At 40.4% G+C, this 23,182-nt stretch overlaps 1 protein-coding gene across 5 annotated transcripts in view; it reads right to left on the minus strand.

Moving 5' to 3' along the window:
* LOC122555960 (polyamine-transporting ATPase 13A3-like) overlaps positions 1-23,182 on the minus strand; it is a 189,421-nt gene that overhangs the window by 130,217 nt on the left and 36,022 nt on the right. For all 5 annotated transcript variants that reach the window (XM_043702270.1, XM_043702271.1, XM_043702273.1 and 2 more), the window contains exons 4-7: positions 10,207-10,398; positions 7,203-7,273; positions 6,902-6,982; positions 5,116-5,185 (exon numbers count right to left, since the gene is read on the minus strand). In XM_043702270.1, the coding sequence (XP_043558205.1) occupies positions 5,116-5,185; positions 6,902-6,982; positions 7,203-7,273; positions 10,207-10,398 (414 nt within the window). The remainder of the gene's footprint in view (positions 1-5,115; positions 5,186-6,901; positions 6,983-7,202; positions 7,274-10,206; positions 10,399-23,182) is intronic.

Raw genomic sequence — 23,182 nt, forward strand, 5'->3', positions numbered from 1 at the left:
GGGGGGCATGTCAGCAGAATGCAGGTGAGTGGCGTTGGTGGGGACGGAAGTGGTGGCAGACACGGCAGTAGGGGTGGCGGAAGTCACTGAGCGTGTGGCATCAGCGATGATGTGAGGGCCGGAAGTGGCTGTGGGAGTGGCCATGATGGGGCGGAAGTGACATCATCAATCAGCATGGGGGTGGTAGCTGCATCAGCCGCATGGCTAATGGCGTTTCCGAGGCCAGGGGAATCTTCTGGAATGTTTGAGGAGCGCTGGTTATGGAGGTGGGCAGATAAAAATTTGTTGTACTTACAGTTTTTGATGTTGTCAACCAGCCAGTCAATCTTTGTATCATTCACAAATTTACTTATCATCCCTCCCACATTCTTATCTACATATATCACAAACAATGAGGGACCCAGCACTGGTCTCTGTTATATGTCACTGCACACTGGGCTCCAGTCACACCAATAGCCTTCTATCACCATCCTGTCTCCTGTCCCTAAGCCAATTTTGGATGCAACTTGCCAAGTTTCTCTACTTCCCATGAGCTTTTCCCTTCTTTACTAATTTTGCAGGTGGGACATTGTCAAAGACCTGGCTAAAATGCATATAAACTACATAAACTACCCTTCCCTTCTCTGAAAACTCTCAAACATTTCCACTAGATTTGTTAGGAATGACCTCCTTCTGTCAAAGCTATTCTGATGATCCTTGATCAAGCCTTGCCTTCTAAATATAGATTAAATTTCTCTTTCACTATTTTCTCCAATAGTTTGCCTTCCATTGATATTCGACTCACTGGTCCATAGTTCCTTGGTCTATCCCTACCACCCTTCTTGTAAACTGAAATCATATTAGCTGTCCTCTGGCACCTCCACTGTGACGAGAGACTATTTCAAAATTTGATCAGGGTCTTAATAATTTCTTTGTGCATCTCCTAGAGCAGCCTGATAAACAATACTTCCAGACCTGGGGATTTGGTCAGAATTTTCTGTTTTACAGACTTGAGAGTCAGTAAGGAAAACATACCACAAACCTTTCCAAAGACCAATATTTCTGACTACCTTGTAAAACCAGAAAAACTGGCTCCCAAAGACTAGAAGAAAGAGCAGAAGAATTGGGCAAAAGCCCTTGAATGCTGCCTGACCTCCCAAAGACTCGGGTCTAGGTCGACTGCAACTAGAACTGTAATTTGGCCATCATTCTACAGATGTCAGTAATTCAATTCTGGCAGAAGGAAACCCAGTAAACTGAAAAGTATTGACATTCTAGATTATAATTTTTGGCCAACTGAATTATTTTCCCCTTTAGCCTGTTCTTTTACTGATTATCCCAGCAGAGATTGTAGTCCGTTTTGAGGTGTGTCTACGTTTAGAATTAAGGAGATGTAATTTTAATTCTGGTTGATAGCTCAGCAGTTAACCTGTGTTGCTCACTTGTGCTAAGATTGTAGTTTATGTTACCATAAATTGATTACTTTGACTTAATCAAACAGCCCTAGTGATTTTTTGTTTTACTCTGGACAGTAGCACAAATAAACAATTAATTTTAAATACTGAATCAACACTTTTATGCTAATGGTGTGACTGAAGGAGTTGCAGGGCTTAATTATCAATACATTAATACAGTTTTAATTTAGCAGAGAAAGGCTCTATGGTACAACTCATCAATACACTCCCTCAAAAATACTGTAGAGAATTGGAACCAAGACTATGATGGTACTGATTCCTGAACCTATTGTCTCCTCAAATGGTTCTTTATTTACTTTCACACTTCATTAATAATTTTGAAGTTTCATTCTAATTTGTCACTAAAATCCTGCTAACTGGCAACTACAGCATCATCATTGTCCATTCTCTCAATTAACTCTTCAAAATTGAGTCATCGATCCAAAGTTGCACAGCACAAGAACAGACCTTTGGGTCCAACTTGTCCATGCTGACCAGATATCCAAAACAATTGACCTAGTCCCATATGCCATCATTTGGACCATATCCATCTAAACCCTTCCAGTTCATGTATCAATCCAGGTGCCTTTTTAATGTTGTTACTGTACAAGCTTCCACCACCTCCTCCAGCAGCACATTCCATACACACACTAATTTCCATTCCTCTGCATGAAAACGTTGCCCCGTAGATCCCTTTTAATATCTTTCCCTTCTCACTTAAACCCAAGCCCTTTAGTTTTGGACTCCCCTACCTTGGGGAAAAAAAAATTGACTATTCACCCTATCCAACCCCTCAGGATTTTATAAATCTAAATAAGGTCACTCCTCAGCCCCCGATGTTCCAGGGAACATAGCTCCAGTCTATTGAGCCTCTTCCTATCACTCAAACCCTCCAACACCGACAAGATCCTTTCTTTTCTGCATTCTTTCAAGTTTAACATCTTTCTTATAGCAGGGAGATCAGAACTGAACACAGTATTGCAAAAGTGGCCTAACCAATGGCCTGCACAGCCACAATTTGACCTCCCAACGCCTTTACTCAATGCACTGACCAATAAAGGCAAGCCTACCAAACGCTTTCTTCGCTACACTGGGTACCTCTGACTCCGCCTTCAAGGAACTATGAACCTGCACCCCAAGTTCTCTTTGTTCGACAACAGCCCCAGGACCCTACCAATAACTGTATAAGTCCTGTCCTGATTTGCCTTACCAAAATGCAACACCCCACATTTAACTAAATTAAACTCCATCTGCCACTCCTTGGCCCATCGAATCAAGGTCCCGTTGTACTCAGATAACCTTTTTCACTGTGCACTACACCACTAATTTTGGTGTCATCTACAAACTTACTCACCATTTTTTCTATATTCGTATCCAAATCATTTATATAAATGAGTAAAAAAGATAAGACTGAGGCTGGTACAGCTGAGAAGAGGAGTAAGTCAAATAGTCAAGGCAGGCAAGATCAAGGCAGAGAACGAGGTAAGACTGATAAATTAAACTACATTTATTTCAATGCAAGAGGCCTGACAAGAAAGGCAGATGAACAGATGATATCTGCCTTTTTGACTGTATAATCTAATTGTTATATCTCTATTGTTAATTGTGGTATTATCCAGTCTATCATTTAGTGGTCCTATTTCCATCATAGCCTTCATTTTTTGAATCAGACATACAAATATAGAAGTTGGGAAAACAATACCTGATGTGGTTTAATTTAACAAAACGCAGAAAATTATAATCTACACAAAGAATGGCAAAATATGTGGCATGGAGTAGATCATCAAAGATGGTTAGGAATTTTGGTACCATATAAAAGCATTCCTTACTGGATAATATTGAAGGTGATCGTTATGTAGTCTTGTATTTATTTTTATGCCCTAATTCAACCACAAGACATTTTCACTAAGTGTCCTGATATATTGCCAAATTGATCTTCTTCACCTAGATTAGATTAGATTAGATTACTTACAGTGTGGAAACAGGCCCTTCGGCCCAACAAGTCCACACCGACCTGCCGAAGCGCAACCCACCCATTCCCCTACATTTACCCCTTTACCTAACACTACGGGCAATTTAGCATGGCCAATTCACCTGACCTGCACATCTTTGGACTGTGGGAGGAAACCGGAGCACCCGGAGGAAACCCACGCAGACACGGGGAGAACGTGCAAACTCCACACAGTCAGTCGCCTGAGTCGGGAATTGAACCCGGGTCTCTAGCGCTGTGAGGCAGCAGTGCTAACCACTGTGCCACCGTGCCACCCTGCATATTATTAAAAACAATTGCTATACCATAAATAACAATTCTAAAAAGACTAGACATGGTAAACACAAGGAGGATGTTCCCAATGAACGGGAAGTCCAGAAGCAAGAGTCACAGTCTAAGATATAGTGTAGGCCATTTATGAGGAGACTTCAATGAGGAGAAATTACTTCACTCAGAATGATGTGTCAATGGAATTCTTTGCCTGAAAGCAGTTAAGACAGAAACATTGAATATTTCCAAGAAGGAATTAGATATAGTTCTTGGGGCTAAAAGGATCAAAGGATATGAGGAGAAAGCAGGAACAGCCATGATCATATTGAGTGGTGAAGAAAGCCCGAAGGGCTGAAAGTTCCACTCCTGCTTCTATCAGATATGATTTGGAGATGCCAGTGTTGGACTGGGGTGTACAAAGTTAAAAACCACATGACACCAGGTTATAGTCCAACAGGTTTATTTTGAAGTACTAGCTTTTGGAGCGCTGCTCCTTCATCCACCTGATGAAGGAGCAGCCCTCTGAAAGTTAGTGCTGCCAAATAAACCTGTTGGACTATAACCTGGTGTCGTGTGATTTTTAACCTATTTGGTATGATTCTCTATTTCTTATATTGACAAAAGTCATCAAAAGTTGGCTTATTAGTGTAGAATGTTCAATGTAAGCTTAAGGAATGAGTTGAGAGTAGTGCAAGGTAGACTTCTTTTGTACTATTACATTCAGTTTTTGGGACTCTATTTTCAAAAGGATATCTTGACATTTCAGAAAGTTCAATCAATAATAATGATGGTGATACTAAGAGTGAGGACTGAGCAATAAAGACTAGATAAAACTTACAATATAGAGCCTGAAGACGATTTAAGGTGTTTAAAATGTCGTAGGTATCCAGAACAATGCATTATCTTAGAATGTGAACTATTTGAGTGGAACTACAGCCAGTTCTGCTATAACGCAGCAATTCCATTCTCGTGCATTCCCGTCTTATGAGAAAATTGCGTAATACCAGCACCATTTAAACTAACGTGGCTAGAATCGTGTTATAACCAATACGTGCATTAAAACATTGCGCTTTAGAAACAATGTCCCCAGTTGGGCAATCATGTTATAGCAAATTTACGTTAACGAAACGGGTGTTATAGTAGAACGATCTGTATACATCTGGGAAAAATAAACATATTTCACACAAACAGTTGAAAGCACATGGAATATGCTGTTAAAGGAAGCTAAATATACATTTCAACCAGGTGCCTAAAATTGAGAAATACACTTATTTAGAAAGCAAGGACATCAAGAATATGTAAAAACACAGGAAAATGGGAAAATAGAAGGTACTACCAGAGCTAAGATTAAAAATATGGACACTTGGAATGGGGAAATCAATGGAAAAGTCTCCAATATAGTTTTTTTTAATGTATACTCACCTCTTTAATTAAGAGTTTAAAAACAGAAGGCACTTTGACTTCAACTTCGTTCAATCCAAAAAACAGTTTCCTGCACAGAAATAAAAGTCAAACATAAAATTTAGTCTAATAATAAATAAGTATCCATAAACTCTCTAACCAATGCACAAACACAATTTTCTTTCTGTTCATTTAAAGCTCGTTTTCAAGAATTCAAGGCCAATTTAGATTCAAACATTTTGGGTGTATACTTAATGCACTGTAATTCAATTTTCTTGACAAAGATATTTTTTGTTCACCTCAGCACCAGTAGATATAATTTTTCAACTTTGAATAACCCCTTACAGAAGGAAACTTTATGAAACAATTCACAAAATTAAAATATACAAATAAACCAAATAAAAGCCTGTATTTTATGAAAACATTATATCTGGACATATATAAATTATAGTCTCATGCGCAGAAGAGTGAAAAAATGTTTGGATAGTTTTGTTATGCAGAGGGAAATGAATGTATATAATACATTGCAATTTCTGCTCTGTCTTTGACATTGTCTTGGGTCCACTGACCCCACAACCATAGGTCTTGCATGCAGGTCATACTGTGCCATATCTCAGCAGACAATAGCTTAACCTGAGATCTAACAGTAATCCCATTAAATCAAAATTGGATAGTTTTTCATATCTATCCTTAAGTTGTGCTCTAAACTTTCAGAACACAGAATGAACAGATCCTAATGAGATGAAGTCAGTTATGCAGCATTAAGCTACTTTACATTACGTTTAATGATAGGTCATGGATCTGAAATGTTAACTCTGCCTTCCTCTATCCTCAGGTGCTGCTTGACCTGCTGAGTATTTTCAGTACTTTTTGCCTCATTCCAGATTTCCAGCATCAGCAACATCTTGCTTTTGTATAAGTTAAATGAATGTCCAGTTCATCTGTTTCCACCAGGGTATTTTCAAGGACAGGAATTCTGTCCAAAGCACAGGTGAATTCCTAACACTTTGAAGAATACCATTGATTTGTATATCAAGCGAACCATCAGAATAGACATCATCTCAAAACAGCACCAACACAAATAAGTTAGTTGAGTTGTTTCAACATTTTTAAAAAAACAATTACAGGCATTTTAATAAATTGTTCCTGGGATGTGGGTATCTCTGTCTCAGCTGGCAGATATTGCCCATTGCCAAGTGCCCAAAGGGCAGTTGAGAGTCAACTACATTGAGAGTCCCAAATAAGTCAGCCAGGTAAGAACAATAATTTCCTTCCCTAAAGGGACATTAGTGAACCCGATGGATTTTAAAAATGAGGGATGGGGCAATAAACATTGGCCTATCCTGCTATATCCCCAGCCAGAGAATTAATGTTTTAAAAAATTGACAATGGCTACATGGCCACCATTAGATTAGCTTCTTTAATTCCAGATTTTAAGTGAATTCAAATTTCACCATCTGTCATGTGGGTTTGGAATCCATGTTCCCAGAACATTAGCCTGGTTTTCTGGATTACTAAACCAAAAGAAAATGTTGGCATCATTGTCCTCAAATTTGTGGTGCATTCTCTGAAATGCTATTATTTTTCTCACACCAGCCAATGCATAGTGCAGGTGTAACTTGCTCAATTAGACAGTGCAAATACACAAAATATAACTAAGGTGATTTAAAGTAATCCAGGAATGCAAAAGTAAAATTACAACTGAGCATGTTAGTACAAAAGAAACAATTCAAAGAAATAAATCTAATTCTTAAACATGTTGAAGATGAACAGTATGGAATCACAAGTGTATAAATGGATAGTTTACCGATATTCCTCAAGTTCTTTATTCAATCCTTTACTATGTTGGCCATGAATAGCAGACCATGAAACACCCTCAGCCAGTCCCCTAGGAAATAAAAATGTGATTATAGTTTCCATCATTGATGCATTTATTAAATAGCTAAAAACATACAATCTTGTAATTGCAGTTCACTCCATAATCATATGGAGAAAATTTAATATTTTATCGAAAAAAGGTCAGTTCAATCTACTAAACCAAGTAAAAATGCTGTATTCTGTATAAGAAAATGTTCACGATTACCCCTTCATTGGTTAAATGGTCTTACTTTAGGTCTTTAAAATTTTGTAAGAAGCTGTTCCAGAAGTATGTTATGCTGTGATGTACAAAATATCGAACCTGAAAATCAATATTGACATTAAGTTTAATAAAGTATGATGTTGCATAACAAAACTACTTAGACTTCTATAACAGTTGTAATGTAAGAAAATACCTTTAAGACACTTTAAAAGTATGCTAGAAAGCAAAATTAAACACTGAGCCACATAAATCAATATTAGGGTAGAAGGCCCTAAGTTTGATCAAAAAGGTAGGACCCAAGGCTGCATTTCAGGAAGGAGGAGGAACAAAAGAACATGATTCCCCCAGTGGTGCAGCAATTAAAATGGGGTATTCAAGAGGTTAGTATCAAAAGTGTACAAATATCTCACAGCAATATAGGACTGACGAAATTAGAAGCAAAGATCAACGAGGCTGAAGGAGGTTTTGCGGCACTGTTGTAGCCTCTAAGCTGGAAGCTTCAGATTCCTGCCTAACTCCAGGATTTGATGTCCATGGAAAGTGTATTTATAACGTAGCTTAACAGATTGATTGCCAGCCTGTAGGTTACTCCAACACGCCAATAGTTAGTGGTAAATGTAGAGAGCTTTCTGACCAGCCAAGCTATAATTTCCAACCACAGATAAAGGTAGAAAGCTAGTGTCAGGAAAGACCTCTGGCTGTAAAACCAGCTGTCAAATCTAAAATGATGGTTGATACCAAGGTGAACTACTTGTACTGTGGTGATACCTCATAATATGGGAAAAGCTGATAATACAGTGGGATGAGGCCATGGACAAATTTAAAAACAAGAACACAATTTTAAAATAAGGTGTTGCTTGACAGAGTCAATGTAGATCAGTGAGTACAAGGGCAACACGTCAAAAAAAACACAATTTGCAGAGCTTTGGATGTTTACAATAGGCAAAACAAGAGAGACTGCTAAGGAATTTATTGGAATACTAAGTCTAGCAGTAATGGAGAGATAAATGAAGGTTTCAGCAGTTGAACTGAGGCAGGGGCAAAAAAAAACTATAACAATGTTAAATACACAACAGCAGAGCACTTAAAGTACATATTTATAAATTGTTAAGGATTGTTCCAATAAAGGGCAAGTAAACATTTAACATGCATACAACTGACAGATTATGAAAAGGGATTCATTCAGTAGTGGGTTGTGTTATCATCTAGTAGGATCTGGCAGGAATGCCTAAAATTAAACTGAATTTGGGAACAGGTATTGATTATACCTTAAATAAGAAGACTGAGTGTGTATTTATGTCCGTGGGATACAAGTAATCAATGTGTTGGAGTGAGCTGGTGATTAAGGGAGGGAGAAGAGCGATTGAGTGAAGAGGAGAAAGCGTGAGAAAAAGGAGAGAAGATTGAGCAAAGGGGAAGAGTGAAGGGAGCGTGAGGAGGAAAGAGTGAGTAATAGGGATGAGGAGGAGAGAAGGGACTGTGTGTTAGAGGAACAGTAGGAATGAGATGGGGAGTTTGTGGGTAGGAAAGAATGAGTGAGGAGGAGTATGAGGGTAACGAAGGGAGGAGTGAGTGGCAGATTAAGAATGTGGGAGAGGGAGTGAAAGGGTAATTATGGATATAGATTTGCTCGCTGATCTGGAAGGTTCGTTTTCAGATGTTTTGTCAACATACTAGGTAACACCTACAGTGAGCCTCCGGATGAAGCACTGGTGGTGTAGCCCACTCTCTATTTATGTGTTTGGATTTCCATGAATTGGTGATGTCATTTCCTGTGGTGACATCATTTCCTAGGGTATCTATATGGGTGAGGGAAGGGGTAAATGAGGTGTATGAGTGTAGGGGCCAGGAGGGAGAAAGTAACAGAGTTTGTATCTGTGATGAAGTGAGAGCAGGAGTAATGACAACTGGGGAAAGGAGGGAGTAGGATACGTGCATGTGTGTGTGCGTGCGAGAGAGATAGAGAGAGACAGACAGAATAGAATGAGAGTGTGAGAGGGAATTAAGTGCAGCAGGGTGAGAGGATAGGTAAGAATGTGAGAGAATACAGAGATGACTCACCTACCTTTCCCCACCTTCTCCTAAAAATCTATCTAGAAAGCAGACTGAGAGAGGGTGAACAACCCAGGCTGAAAGGCATCCTGCTTCCAATTCACAATTTCATACAAATTCCTTAAAAGGCCATATTAAAATGTTTACCATCAGAAAAAAACCCAGTATTACATAACCCAACTCCTTAGCAGGATCTCGTCGCCTCCCCTTTCCTGGTGATCAGCAACGGGGGCTGATCAGTGTCTATTTAGGTCTACTTCTGAACTGAAAGAACAGCGAAATAAGGTTATTAATTAGTTCTGCTGCTTGGGACTTTTAATTGGCATTTTTATTAGTTACACATTAATTTTAAATATCAACTAACTGTTTAGAGTTATTTTTAAATTCATGCTTACTAATATGCCAAACCTCATCTTTATGGGGGAAGAACTGAAATGTGGTTCCACAGGCAAAAAGTTGAACAAGCCTGCTTTAGTAGCTATTAAAGTACAGACAACAATATCTATCAAAGTAGGTGTATTCAGTACTGAAAAAAATATACAGGGAAATAGCATGTGTCAAGTAAATGGGTTATGGTAGACGGCACGGTGGCACAGTGATTAGCACTGCTGCCTCACAGCGCCAGAGACCCGGGTTCAATTCCCGCCTCAGGCGACTGACTGTGTGGAGTTTGCACGTTCTCCCTGTGTCTGCGTGGGTTTCCTCCGGGTGCTCCGGTTTCCTCCCACAGTCCAAAGATGTGCAGGTTAGGTGAATTGGCCATGCTAAATTGCCCGTGGTGTTAGGTAAGGGGTACTTGTAGGGGAATGGGTGGGTTGCGCTTAGGCGGGGCGGTGTGGACTTGTTGGGCCGAAGGGCCTGTTTCCACACTGTAAGTAATCTAATCTAATCTAACTCCAATCAAATGTTAACACAATTTGTATGGGCCCAATTAGTTTTTCCTATGCTATAATATAAACGAGTCTATGATCTCTTCTTACCAGCACTCCTTCAGACTCTGCTATTTTCCCTAGCAGCAGCATTTTGTTTCGGTCGATAGAGCGCAGACTTGTGTCATTTTCATTTCCATTTTCCATTCTGTTAGTTATTTGGGATTCCAAATTCTCCATTGGATCAGTTCCAGGTGAAAGCAATTTGTGAACCTTTGCCCGAAACCATGTCTTATATTCATCCTAAAACAAATAAAATTTTTGAAAAGCTCTGACCTAAAAGCTTTGACATGGGTTAATATATTAACATGTAAGTTGGACTCAATTATTTTTAAAAGATGTTTGTAAACAATCAGGCTGCTATCAAGACACAATGGACCAATAACTTCTAGAGAGGAAGAGATGCCCCATGTGTTGCAAACTACCTTGTTTTTGTCCGATTTGCAACTTTTTGCTGTTAACTTTGCATCAAACTGTGGTTTTCATGAAATTGCTAAATGCATGAACTGTCCATTATAGTATCCTTAGAAAAATAGACTTAGTGATAATTATTAATGATTTCCAATTAAATTTTCATGTCGAGAAGAAAAAATTATTTATGTGGTCACCTGTTCCTTCAGGCCATGAAATGTTTTAGACATTGTGGGTGGCACGGTGGCACAGTGGTTAGCACTGCTGCCTCACAGCGCCAGAGACCCAGGTTCAATTCCCGCCTCTGGCGACTCTCTGTGTGGTGTTTGCACATTCTCCACGTGTCTGCGTGGGTTTTCTCCAGGTGGTCTGGTTTCCTCCCACAATCCAAAAATGTGCAGGTTAGGTGAATTGGCCATGCTAAATTGCCAGTAGTGTTAGGTGAAAAGGTAAATGTAGGGAATTGGTCTGGGTGGGTTGCGTGTTGGGCCGAAGGGCCTGTTTCCACACTGTAAGTAATCTAATCTAAACATTAAAACCATAAAATTTGAAAAATACTATTCTTCCCTACCATTGTGTGTTTCTTCACTCTCTTCAATCTCATCTTTATTTCTTTTCAGAGCCTTGAATTCATCTTTCCAATTCAGCCTCCTCTGTCTTTTCTCTGTTCATTTCTTAATCGTTAAATCTTATAGGTTAACAATATACAATGTTTGTCTTATTGTACAAGAAGACAGATGCCCTGCTATACTTTGGACTGTCATCAGCTGCAATTCTGGTGAAAAGCTAAGAGAGTCATAGAGATGTACAGCATGGAAACAGACCCTTCGGTCCAACCTGTCCATGCCGACTAGATATCCTATTCATATACCCATCCAAATGCCTCTTACATGCTGCAATTGTACCAGCATCCACCACTTTCTCTGGCAGCTCATTCCATACACGTACCACCCTCTGCGTGAAAATGTTGCCCCGTAGGTCTCTCTTATATCTTTCCCCTCTCACCCTAAACCTATGCCCTCTAGTTCTGGACTCCCCGACCCCAGGGAAAAGACTTTGCCAATTTACCCTATCCATGCCCCTCATAATTTTGTAAACCTTTATAAGGTCACCCCTCAGCCTCCGAAGCTCCAGAGAAAACAGCCCCAGCCTGTTCAGCCTTTCCCTATAGCTCAAATCCTCCAACCCTGGCAACATTCTTGTAAATCTTTTCTGAACCCTTTCAAGTTTCACAACATCTTTTGCCACTTCTCAGCCCATTGGCCCATCTGGTCAAGATCCTGTTGTAATCTGAGGTAATCCTCTTCACTGTCCACTACACCTCCAATTTTGGTGTCATCTGCAAACTTACTAACTGTACCTCTTACTCTCGCATCCAAATCATTTATGTAAATGACAAAAAGTAGAGGACCCAGCACCGATCCTTGTGGCACTCCACTGGTCACAGGCCTCCAGTCTGAAAAACAGCCCTCCACCACCACCCTCTGTCTTCTACCTTTGAGCCAGTTCTGTATCCAAATAGCTAGTTCTCCCTGTATTCCATGAGATCTAACCTTGCTAATCAGTTTTCCATGGGGAACCTTGTTGAATGCCTTACTGAAGACCATATAGATCACATCTACCGCTCTGCCCTCATCAGTCCTCTTTGTTACTTCTTCAAAAAACTCAATCAAGTTTGTGAGACGTGATTTCCCAAGCACAAAACCATGTTGACTATCCCTAATCAGTCCTTGCCTTTCCACATACATGTACATCCTGTCCCTCAGGATTCCCTCCAACAAATTGCCCACCACGACGTCAGGCTCACTGGTCTACAGTTCCCTGGCTAGCCCTTACCACCCTTCTTAAACAGTGGCACCACGCTAGCCATCCTCCAGTCTTCCAGCACCTCACTTGTGACTATCGATGATACAAATATCTCAGCAAGAGGCCCAGCAATCACTTCTCTTGCTTCCCACAGAGTTCTAGGGTACACCTGATCAAGTCCTGGGGATTTATACACCTTTATGCGTTTCAAGACATCCAGTACTTCCTCCTCTGTAATCTGGACATTTTGCAAGATGTCACCATCTATTTCCCTACTGTCTATATCTTCCATATCCTTTTCCACAGTAAATACTGATGCAAAATACTCCTTTAGTATCTCCCCCATTTTCTGCAGCTCCACACAAGGCCACTTTGCTGATCTTTGAGGGGCCCTATTCTCTCCCTAGTTACCCTTTTTCCCTTAATGTATTTGTAAAAACTCTTTGATTCTATTTGCCAAAGCTATCTCATGTCCCCCTTTTCCCTCTTAAATATACTCCTCCTTCCTTTATACTCTTCTGAGGATTCACTTGATCTATCCTGTCTCTCCCTTAAATATGCTTTCTTCTTTTTCTTGACCAAACCTTCAATTTCTTTGGTCACCCAGCATTCTCTATACCTACCAGCCTTTCCTTTCACCCTAACAGTAATATACTTTCTCTGGATTCTCGTTACCAAAACGATTTTGCATTGGTCATGCATCAAAAAAATCTAAGTTACTATTCCAGCTGCAAGTTTTTCTAGTTTTAAGAGCATTAAGAAATCCTGTAGTCTTGAAAATGCTATATAAATGCAAGTTGATTCAGAGGGGATCCCCAATCCAGCAAGGCAAAGAGGAGAACTCAAACACCAAAGGCAGCATTACAAAAAAAAAGAGGGAAATCAAGGAAAAAAGTGAACTGAGAAAGCTAAGGAGCTGCAACTTCTTGTTGACAAATATGATACCCAGGCTTTCTTCAGGTGGTGCCACATAAGGTAATATATGAACCCAACGGCTGCAAACTAGTTTGAGTAAGGATGGAATCCTTTTGAGACACAGAATACATCAGTCCTCAATGGAGAAAAACTTGAAAGAACCCCTTAATCACGATACAATTATCAACAAGAGCACGTTCTGAGAAAATCCCCCACTCCTCCTCAAAGATGATCTTGGACTTCCACCTACTATGGCAGAAAATGAAATTGCCATTAGACACGTGAAGAAAGGATAAACCACAAGAGTAGTTGAGATTATAGCAGAGATTTTAAAACTTGGAAGAGCGAACCTTGCCCATCAACTCTGTCAACTGTTCTTGAAAATCTTGGACAAAGAATAAATCTCTGCTGATCTCAGGGATACTGCCATCACCACCGTCATCCAAGAAAGGAGACAAAGTAGACTATGGGAACTACCATGGATCCATCACCAGGAAGATCATCACGCAAATCCTTGTTAGACATCATCTCTCAGTCTGAGGAAATCCTCCTTGAAAGCCAATGTGGTTTCCAACTATAATGAAACTACAGACATGATTTTCACTGCTTGACAACTCCAAGAGAAATGCCAGAATCAATACAACAACTATCCGGCCTTTGCCTACCTGACCAAGGCTTTTGACTCAAGTCAATCAGGAAGTGCTATGGAAGACTCTGTCAAGGGCCAGCTGCCCAGTGAAATTCATCAACATCCTATGTCTCTTCCACGGCAAGATGTCGACTAATGTGATATAACAGAAATCTTTGCGATCAGGACAGAGGTCACGCAGGAATGTTTCACTGCCCCACTCTTCACTTCCACTCTTCACCTCGTCAAGGACAAGCTTCCAGTAGTGTGAACTTTGTGTACTGAATAGGCAGAAAGTTTCTGTTTTCAGCAGCAGCAGCAGCACGAAGGGCGGGAGCTTGGACCAGGGGCTTGCCGAGAGCAGTGAGTCACTGATTTGAGCTTTTATATTTGAAATCAGAGAGCAGAGGTTTCTGGGAAAGGAGAGACCTTTTTTTCCTTCCAGCTACAGAAGTCAGTGCTTTCTAAACCTGAGACCCGACCTTTGTAGGGTCTCCCACCCAACCACCTCCTCTAACCTTAAAGACCAGGGATACATGAGGTAAGCGTCTCTTCTTTTTTACTTTCTAATAAGGGAACTAGCAGGGATGGCAGTGCAGGGAGAGAAATGTTCCTCCTGCGTGATATTTGAGGTGAGGGACACCATTAGTGTCCCATCCAAGTACATTTGCAGGAAGTGCACCCAACTCTCGCTCCTCCAAGACCATGTTAGGGAACTGGTGCAGGAGCTGGATGAACTTCCGATCATTCTGTGATAGATAAGGGTTACAGGGAAGTAGTTACTCCTAGGCATGAAGAAAGCTGGGTAATTGTTCGAAGAGGGAGAAAACAGTCGGTGGAGGGATCCCCTGTGGTCGTTCCCCTGAAAAACATGCATACCCTTTTGGATACTGTGGCGGGGGGACGACTTACCAGGGGTATGCAGTGGGGCCCAGGTCTCTGGCACAGGGCCTGTCCCTGTTGCACAGAAGGGAAGGAGGGAAAGGAGGAGAGTGTTAGTCATTGCGGTCTCAATAGTTACAGGCTCAGATAGAAGGTTTGTTGGGAACGAGCGAGACTCGCAATTGGTGTGTTGCTTCCCATATGCCAGGGTCCGTGATGTCGCAGATCACATCTTTGGGGTCCTGAAGGGAGATGGTGACCAGCCCCAAGTCGTGGTCCATGTAGGTACCAACGACATAGGTAGAAAGAAGGATAGGGATGTAAGGCATGACTTTAGGGAGCTAGGGTGGAAGCTGAGATCTTCGCACAAACCTTGAAGCTGAGAGCTAAAACAAACAGAGTAGTTATTTCTGGTTTGTTACCCGTGCCATGTGATGGCAAGGCAAGGAATAGGGAGAGATATCAGCTGAACACGTGGCTGCAAGGATGGTGCAGGAGGGAGAATTTTAGGTACTTGGATAATTGGGGCTCATTCTGGGGAAGGTAGGACCTGTACAAAAAGGACAGTCCTCACTTGAACCAGAGGGGTACTAATATCCTGTGTGGGAAATTTGTTGGTGCTATACGGATGTGTTTAAACTAGCTCAGCAGGAGGATGGGAACCTGAGGTATAGTTGCAGTGCATAGGAGGATGAGAGTAGGAAGGACAGGGACAGGATTTCACAGTCACAGGAATGTGCTGGCAGACAGCAAGCTGGTTTGACCTGTGTCTACTTCAAAGTCAGAAGTATCCAAAATAAGGTAGGTGAGCTTGCAGCATGGATAGGTACCTGGGACTTCGATGTTGTGGCCATTTCAGAGACATAGATAGAGCAGGGTGAGGAATGGATATTGCAGATTTCAGGATTTAGATCTTTCATTAAGAACAGGAAAGGCGGTAAAAGAGGAGGAGGTTTGGCCTTGTTAGTCAAGGATAGCATAACGGTGGTTGAAAGAACTTTTGATGAGGGCTAGTCTACAGAGGGAGTGTGGGCTGAGGTTAGAAACAGGAGAGGAGAGGTCACACTGCTTGGATTTTTTTTATAGGCCTCCCCAGAGTTCCAGGGAGGTGGAAGAGAGGATTGGTGAAATTATTCTGGGTAGGAGTGAAAGGAACAGCATAGTCATTATGGGAGACTTTAACTTCCTCAACATTGACTGGAAATGCTATATAACTCTCGTACATCAGATGGATCAGTTTGTGTCCAATGTGTATAGGAGGGTTTCCTGACACCGTATGTCGAAGGGGCCGGCAAGAGGGGAGGCCACACTGGATCTGGTGCTTGGTAATGAACCAAGCCAGGTGTTTGATTTAGTTGTAGGTGAACACTTTGGAGAGAGTGACCATAATTCAGTTACGTTTAGTTTAGTGATGGAAAGGGATAGGTACATGCCACAGGTCAAGAGCTATCGATGGAGATCGGAGAGGTGCTAAAACGAACATTTCTCATCGGTTTTCACCGAGGAGAATATTGTAGAGGAGCAGAAAGAGATCTGAGATATTAGACTAGAAAGGATCGAGGTTAGTTACGAGGAGGTATTATCAGTTCTAGAAGGAGTGAAAGTAGACAAGTCCCCTGGGCCGGAATGGTGTTATCCGAGGGTTCCCTGGGAAGCTAGGGAGGAGATAGCAGAGCCTTTGGCTTTGATATTTGAGTCATCATTGTTTACAGGTTTAGTACCAGAAGACTGGAAGATTGCAAATGTTTTGCCCTTGTTCAAGAAGGGCAGTAGAGATGACCAAGGTAATTATAGACCAGTGAGCCTTACTTTTGATGAAGGAAAGGTTTTGGAAAGGATTATAAGAGAGAAGATTTATAATCATCGAGCAAGCAACAATTTGATTTCAGATAGTCAACATGGTTTCTTCAAGGGCAGGTCATGTCTCAAAAACCTCATTGAGTTTTTTGAGAAGGTGACCAAGCATGTAGATGAGGGTAGGGCAGTTGACATGGTATACATGGACTTCAGTAAAGCTTTGGATAAGGTTCCACATGGTAGGGTGTTGGAGAAAATGCAGAGGCATGGGATTGAGGGTGATTTAGCAGTTTGGATTAGAAACTGGCTTTCTGAAAGAATGCAGCAAGTGGTGGTTGATGGAAAATATTCATCTTGGAGTCCAGTTACTAGTGGTGTGCCACAAGGATCTGTTTTGGGACCAGTGCTGTTTGTCATTTTTATAAATTACTTAGATGCAAGCATAGGTGGATGGATTAGTAAATATGCAGATGATGCTAAAGTCGGTGGAGTAGTGGACAGTTTGGAAGAATGTTACAGGTTGTAGGGGGACTTGGATAAACTGCAGAATTGGGCTAAGAGGTGGCAAATGAAGTTCAATGCAGCTAAATGTGAGGTGATGCACTTTGGGAAGAATAACAGGAAGGCAAACTACTGGGTCAATGGTAAGATTCTTGGTAGTGAGGATGTGCAGAGGGATCTTGGAGTCCATGTACATAGATCCCTGAAAATTGCCACCCACGTTGATAGTGCTGTTAAGAAGGCATACGTTGTGTTAGGTTTCACTCGTAAAGGGATTGAGTTCCGGAGCTGCAATATCATGCTGCAACTATATAAAACGCTAGTGCGGCCGCACTTGGAATATTGTGTACAGTTCTGGTCACCGTATTTCAGGAAGGATGTGGAAGCATTGGAAAAGATGCAAAGGAGATTTACCAGGATGTTACCTGGTCTGCAGGGAATGTCTTATGAGGAAAGGCTGAGAGACTTTGGTCTGTTCTCATTGGAAAGAAGAAGGCTATGAGGGCATTTGATAGAGACATACAAGATGATCAGAGGATTAGATAGGGTAGACAGTGAGTCTTTTTCCGAGGATAATGGTACAAGGGGCATAACTACAAATTGAGGGCTGATAGATTTAAGACAGATGTCAGAGGTAGGTTCTTTACACAGAGAATGGTAACGGCGTGGAATGCCCTGCCTGCCAATGTCGTTAACTCAGCCACATTAGGGAGATTTAAACAATCCTTAGATAAGCACATGGGTGATGATGGGATAGTGTAGGGGGACAAGCAACATTGAGGGCCGAATGGCCTGTTTTGCACTGCATTGTTCTATCTTCTATGTTCAAACCTCAACCAGTTAAAATCTAAGAAGAAAACAACCCTGACGTTCCTTGTGAAACTTCATATGTGTATGACAATGTAATCTCTGCTCTCTCTGAACAGAAATTTCAAGACTCCTTAATGTCTTCGTGGAAGCACATTAAGAATTGGTCTCAGCCTCAACCTGAATAAGATTCAATTCCTTTACAAGCTTGGTCGGAGGTCAGTTTCCAGTCCACCCCTATATTGGATCAACTGAGAAATCCTCCAAAACTTCTCTTACCTGAAAAGCCACCTCTCATCCAAGTCTGCCATCAATACAGATATTCAACATCACATCCAATCTGTGAACACCATCTTCGGATGCCCAAGAATGCAAGTCTTTGATATTCTTGACATCTGTTCTGATATCTAAATCCTTGTGCATATGGCAGTCATCCTTCTAACTTGTTCTATATGGCTCTGAAACTTGGACTAGGTATAGATGGTGGGCGGCACGGTGGTTAGCACTGCTGCCTCACAGCGCCAGAGACCCGGGTTCAATTCCCGACTCAGGCGACTGACTGTGTGGAGTTTGCACATTCTCCCCGTGTCTGCGTGGGTTTCCTCCGGGTGCTCCGGTTTCCTCCCACAGTCACAAAGATGTGCGGGTCAGGTGAATTGGCCATGCTAAATTGCCCGTAGTGTTAGGTTAAAGGGGTAAATGTAGGGGTATGGGTGGGTTGCGCTTCGGCGGGTCGGTGTGGACTTGTTGGGCCGAAGGGCCTGTTTCCACACTGTAAGTAATCTAATCTAATCTAATCTAATCTAATCTAGATGCCACTACAAGACTCTTGAGAAGTACCACCAACGTTCTTTGAGATGGATCCTTCCCCTCACTTGGGAGGTTTAACAAATCAGCCTCACTGAAGCAGCTAACAGCATCAGCATCAAGGCAATGATCATCCACAACCAACTCCGTGTGATAGGCCACATTTAGGATGCCTGAATTCTCATTACCAAAGCAAATTTTTTGTTTTTTGTTCTCTTCATTCATGGGATGTGGACATTACTCGGCACATAATTCCTTATTGCTAATTACCTAGTGGGCAGTTGAGAGAACCACATTGCTGTGGGTCTGGAATCATAATGATGTCAGACCAGGTAAAGATGGAAGATTTCTAACAGACATTAGTGAACCAGATTGGTTTTTCCAACAATCGGCAATGGTTTGATAGTCATCATTAGACTTTCAATCCCAGTTTTTAAAAATTGAATTCAAATTCCACCACCTGTCATGGGGCAATTTGAATATGGGCCCCCAGAACATTACCTAGGTCTCTGGATTAATAGTCTAATGAAAATACCAATAGGCCATCATCTCCCATATACAGAGGAACCTCAATTATCCGGCATTCGACTATCCGAATATCAGATTATCCAGCAAGATCACAAGGCCCTGACGCTTGGCTAAACTATGTTATCCATCATTCGATTAACCGAACAAAATACTCCCCTCCTGTGTCCTTCAAATAAAGGGGAAATCTTCTTCAACCAGCTCAAGGAAGGCACTTGTATGAAAGATAGATGAAGGAAATGTTCATAGACTGCTGTATGGCTTCCCTCAACAATTGCAACATAGTCATCAATGCATGGAAGACCCTTGTTCAGAAGAAACTGGCTTGGAGGAAACTCCTGTATGAAGGGGCATAATTCTTCAAGAACTCTCATCAGCAAGAGGAAGTACAGACAAGAAACTGGAGAAAGGAATGCCAACACTTTCAAGGTCAAGGACCACTCCCACCTTCCAGAAACACCTGCCAAACATATGGTCAGAGGTGCAGCCTTAGGATCAGGCTCATCAGCTTTGCAATGACTCACAAAACCTATGACCAATGACATGGAATTTTCTAGGTAGACAATCACATTCATTAGCGAATGGTTCCGATGACAAATGCAAGTTTATTCTTTACTTGTCATGATTTGAAATTTGAACATATTTGGAATCTCCACCTTGCTCTTCTCAATAATTTCCATAAATAAAAGAGAAAATCTCCAAATTCAATATCAAATATTATAAATCCACAATTCAACCACTGTAATTGATACAGTAAAATAGTACACTGCGAATGACTTTATGATGAAGTCATTCAAAAATCATAGTTAATTCCTATTAGCTAAATACAGAATGGCACTGCCAGAAACCTGTTTGTCCTACAAGTTATTCAGAAAAATAACTGGACAGGAAACTGCTAGAGGCTGAAGAAAAACATTTGAGCATTTCAGCTCTCTAAATACAACCCAGGAAAATGCATATATTACAGAAGTTCAGACTATACAGTAGCATTTAGATAATACAGTCAACAAACCTGGGTAAAATATCAAGTCGGAATTGGAAGAACCTGAAGACTTCCAAGTAAATCCTGTCATAAATGCATTAGAAGATGAAAAACAAAACTTACTGGATCAGTATAAGTATATATTCTGAAATATATAATCATTTGAAATGCTCTTTTTCTTTAAAATTATATCTTAACAGAATTGCTAGTTAAAGAAAAGTAGTGACAAGTGATTTTCAGCAAGCACTTTGGTTAATTCTGGGTAAGATGCCACCCAAATTGCAAGATATGTGACAATTACAGGTCAACGGTATCATGTAACATTGGAATTTCGACAAGAAACTCATATACACAGTTTTACAATGCAAATGGAAGAAAGAGTTTGAGAAAATAGCATATATAGTACAAAATAAAACTGGCAGATTCCAGCTGATATTGTACAATTGCAATTGTACGACACAGCTAATTTACTTCAGAAGCTTGCTTAACAATTACCTAGTTCATAGGACTCGAATGTATGATAGCTGGCACAGCAAACATGACACAACTATTTAGATTACCCAAAATTCAAGACAATGGAATTAAGTTTTGTTTACAAGTTTACACTTAATAGAATATTTTTGAGTAACATGGGACAAGTGAAATAAAACTTCAATGAGATAAAGCACAAATATTGCAATGATAAATTTTATATATTTACCTTTTGGCTGTATATGCTTACTCTCTAAAGTAAAAATTAGGCTTTTTTTATAAGCAATGTTAATATCGAGCACTGATGTTGTACTCTCCATTAACAGAGGATCCTCGATTATCCGAATATCAATTATCCAAATTTCGGATTATCCAAACAAGATCGCAAGGTCCCAATGACTGGTTAAGCTGTGTTACCCGGCATTCGATTATCCAAACAAAATACTCCCTGCCCATGTCATTCGGATAACTGAGGTTCTTCTGTACATAGCAATGATGTCTTCACATAGTGCATAATTTACCTTATTGTCAATTATTTATATAAACTATTCTTGAAGGTGTCTGGGTCACATTGCTAAATTCAAGTTAAATTCAATACTTCCATATTATGGATTTATGATGTCCATTCTGATTTCATTTTGCATGCTTTATCTATGTCTTTCTGAAAGCTATCAAAAATTCAGAGGCAAGTGAAGAGGGCACTAATACAGTGCATACATCTCCCATGCATTTCCCTGTCTGGGTGATGCTCTGCAACTGCAAAGCTGAAAAAAAAATCTTTTTATTAAGAGCTTCCACCACAGTGAGGAAACTTCAGACTAATCCACATTTAACATACTGCTCTGAAATCTCTGCTCATATTTTGACAGCTTTGACAAATATCACGACAACACTGGATACAATCGACAATTTTCTAAAATAATCCACAAATTCTAAATCAAAGAACCTGTTAGCTCAGTTGGCTGGATGGTTCTTTTGTGATGCAGCGTGACACTAACAGCATGTGTTATATTCCCACACAACTAAGGTTACCACAAAGGACTTTCCTGCTCAACCTTTTCCCTCACCTAAGGCTAGCAAACCTCAGATTCAACCACCACCAGTATCTCTCTAACGAGCAAGCAGCACTATTGTATCATAAGACTATGGTGACTTTACCTTTTTCAAAAAAAATGCACAAAAATTTTTTAAAGAGTAAATTAGTGCAAGGAAATTAGTCCTAAGGAAATTTGACATTTTCATGATGTGTAAGTACTTATAAGAGCTTGAATGGACTGGGTAGGATGGATGCTTGGTTGATGTTTTCACTTGCAGGGACAGACAAAAACTACGGAACATAATTTAAAAATAAGAGCTCTTCCCTTTAAGATGGAGATGAGGTGATATTTTTCTCTCTCAGAATCATGAAAAGGTGGAATTCTCGTAAAATATAATGGAGGCGGAGTCATTAAAGTTTATTCAAGGCTGTGTTAAATCATTTTTTGATAGACAAGGGCATCAAGAATTATGGGATACAGACAAGAAACTGGAAATTAGACCACAAACAGATCAGTAATAATCTTATTGAATGGTGGAGTAGATTCAAAGAGCCAAATTATCTACTCCTGACTCTAAGTCCTAATTTTCTATTCCAAGATCTAGGTCTGCATTTTCTCCAAAAAAAACAAATCAGTTCCTCACTGGGCTTCCTCACTTTGCAGCAAGTTTTGTTAAAATCTGTCGATCGCTTTTTTTGAGATGTGACATTTCCAAACTAACAAATAGATGCAAAAGAATTACCTCCACCTTCCAGGGGCAAAAGTAACTAGAGATGACAGAGGCCCATTTAGCAAGATTAAAAATAAATGGAAAATTGGAAGCACCAAAACAGTAGATTTTTGGAATACATTCATTCAAAGTTTCCCTTTCTATGTAAAACTTTAACGAGTTGGCAGCGCATCAAGGTAAAGTGTTGTGATTGCTGCACAGAGCCACCAAGTGGCCTCAAGTTGTAACTATATAATCATAACCATTGTCATTTCAAAAGTGAATCAAACATATGGAAAAAGTTAACACAAAAGTGTGACCAAATACATAACAAAAGAAAACAAGAATTGAAAACATGGAACAGCAGTTCAATAAAATCTCTAACTCTTCTGAAAATTCAAATCAAGTATGGACTTCTTGTAAACTCAGAGCCGGAACTGAACCAGAAAGCATTGATGCATTTAAGCCCCTATTTCAAGATTTTACATTCCATTTTAAATTAAAAATCTTATCTGTGCACATTATTTCCATAATAAATTTCCACATATACTTTTATAATAGAAATTGCCTAATAAACCACATCAATAGGGTAGACTGGATGTAAAAGTTAAGTTTTAAATTGGAGAAAGGCCAATTTTAATGGAATTAGGTAAGAACTTTCAATAGTTGTTTGGGGGGGGTGGATGATTCAGGTAAAGGTATGGCTGGAAAATGGGAAGCCTTCAAAAATGAGATAACGAGAGTCCAGA

Source organism: Chiloscyllium plagiosum, chromosome 13, assembly GCF_004010195.1.
Source record: "Chiloscyllium plagiosum isolate BGI_BamShark_2017 chromosome 13, ASM401019v2, whole genome shotgun sequence".
Taxonomy (NCBI): domain Eukaryota; kingdom Metazoa; phylum Chordata; class Chondrichthyes; order Orectolobiformes; family Hemiscylliidae; genus Chiloscyllium; species Chiloscyllium plagiosum.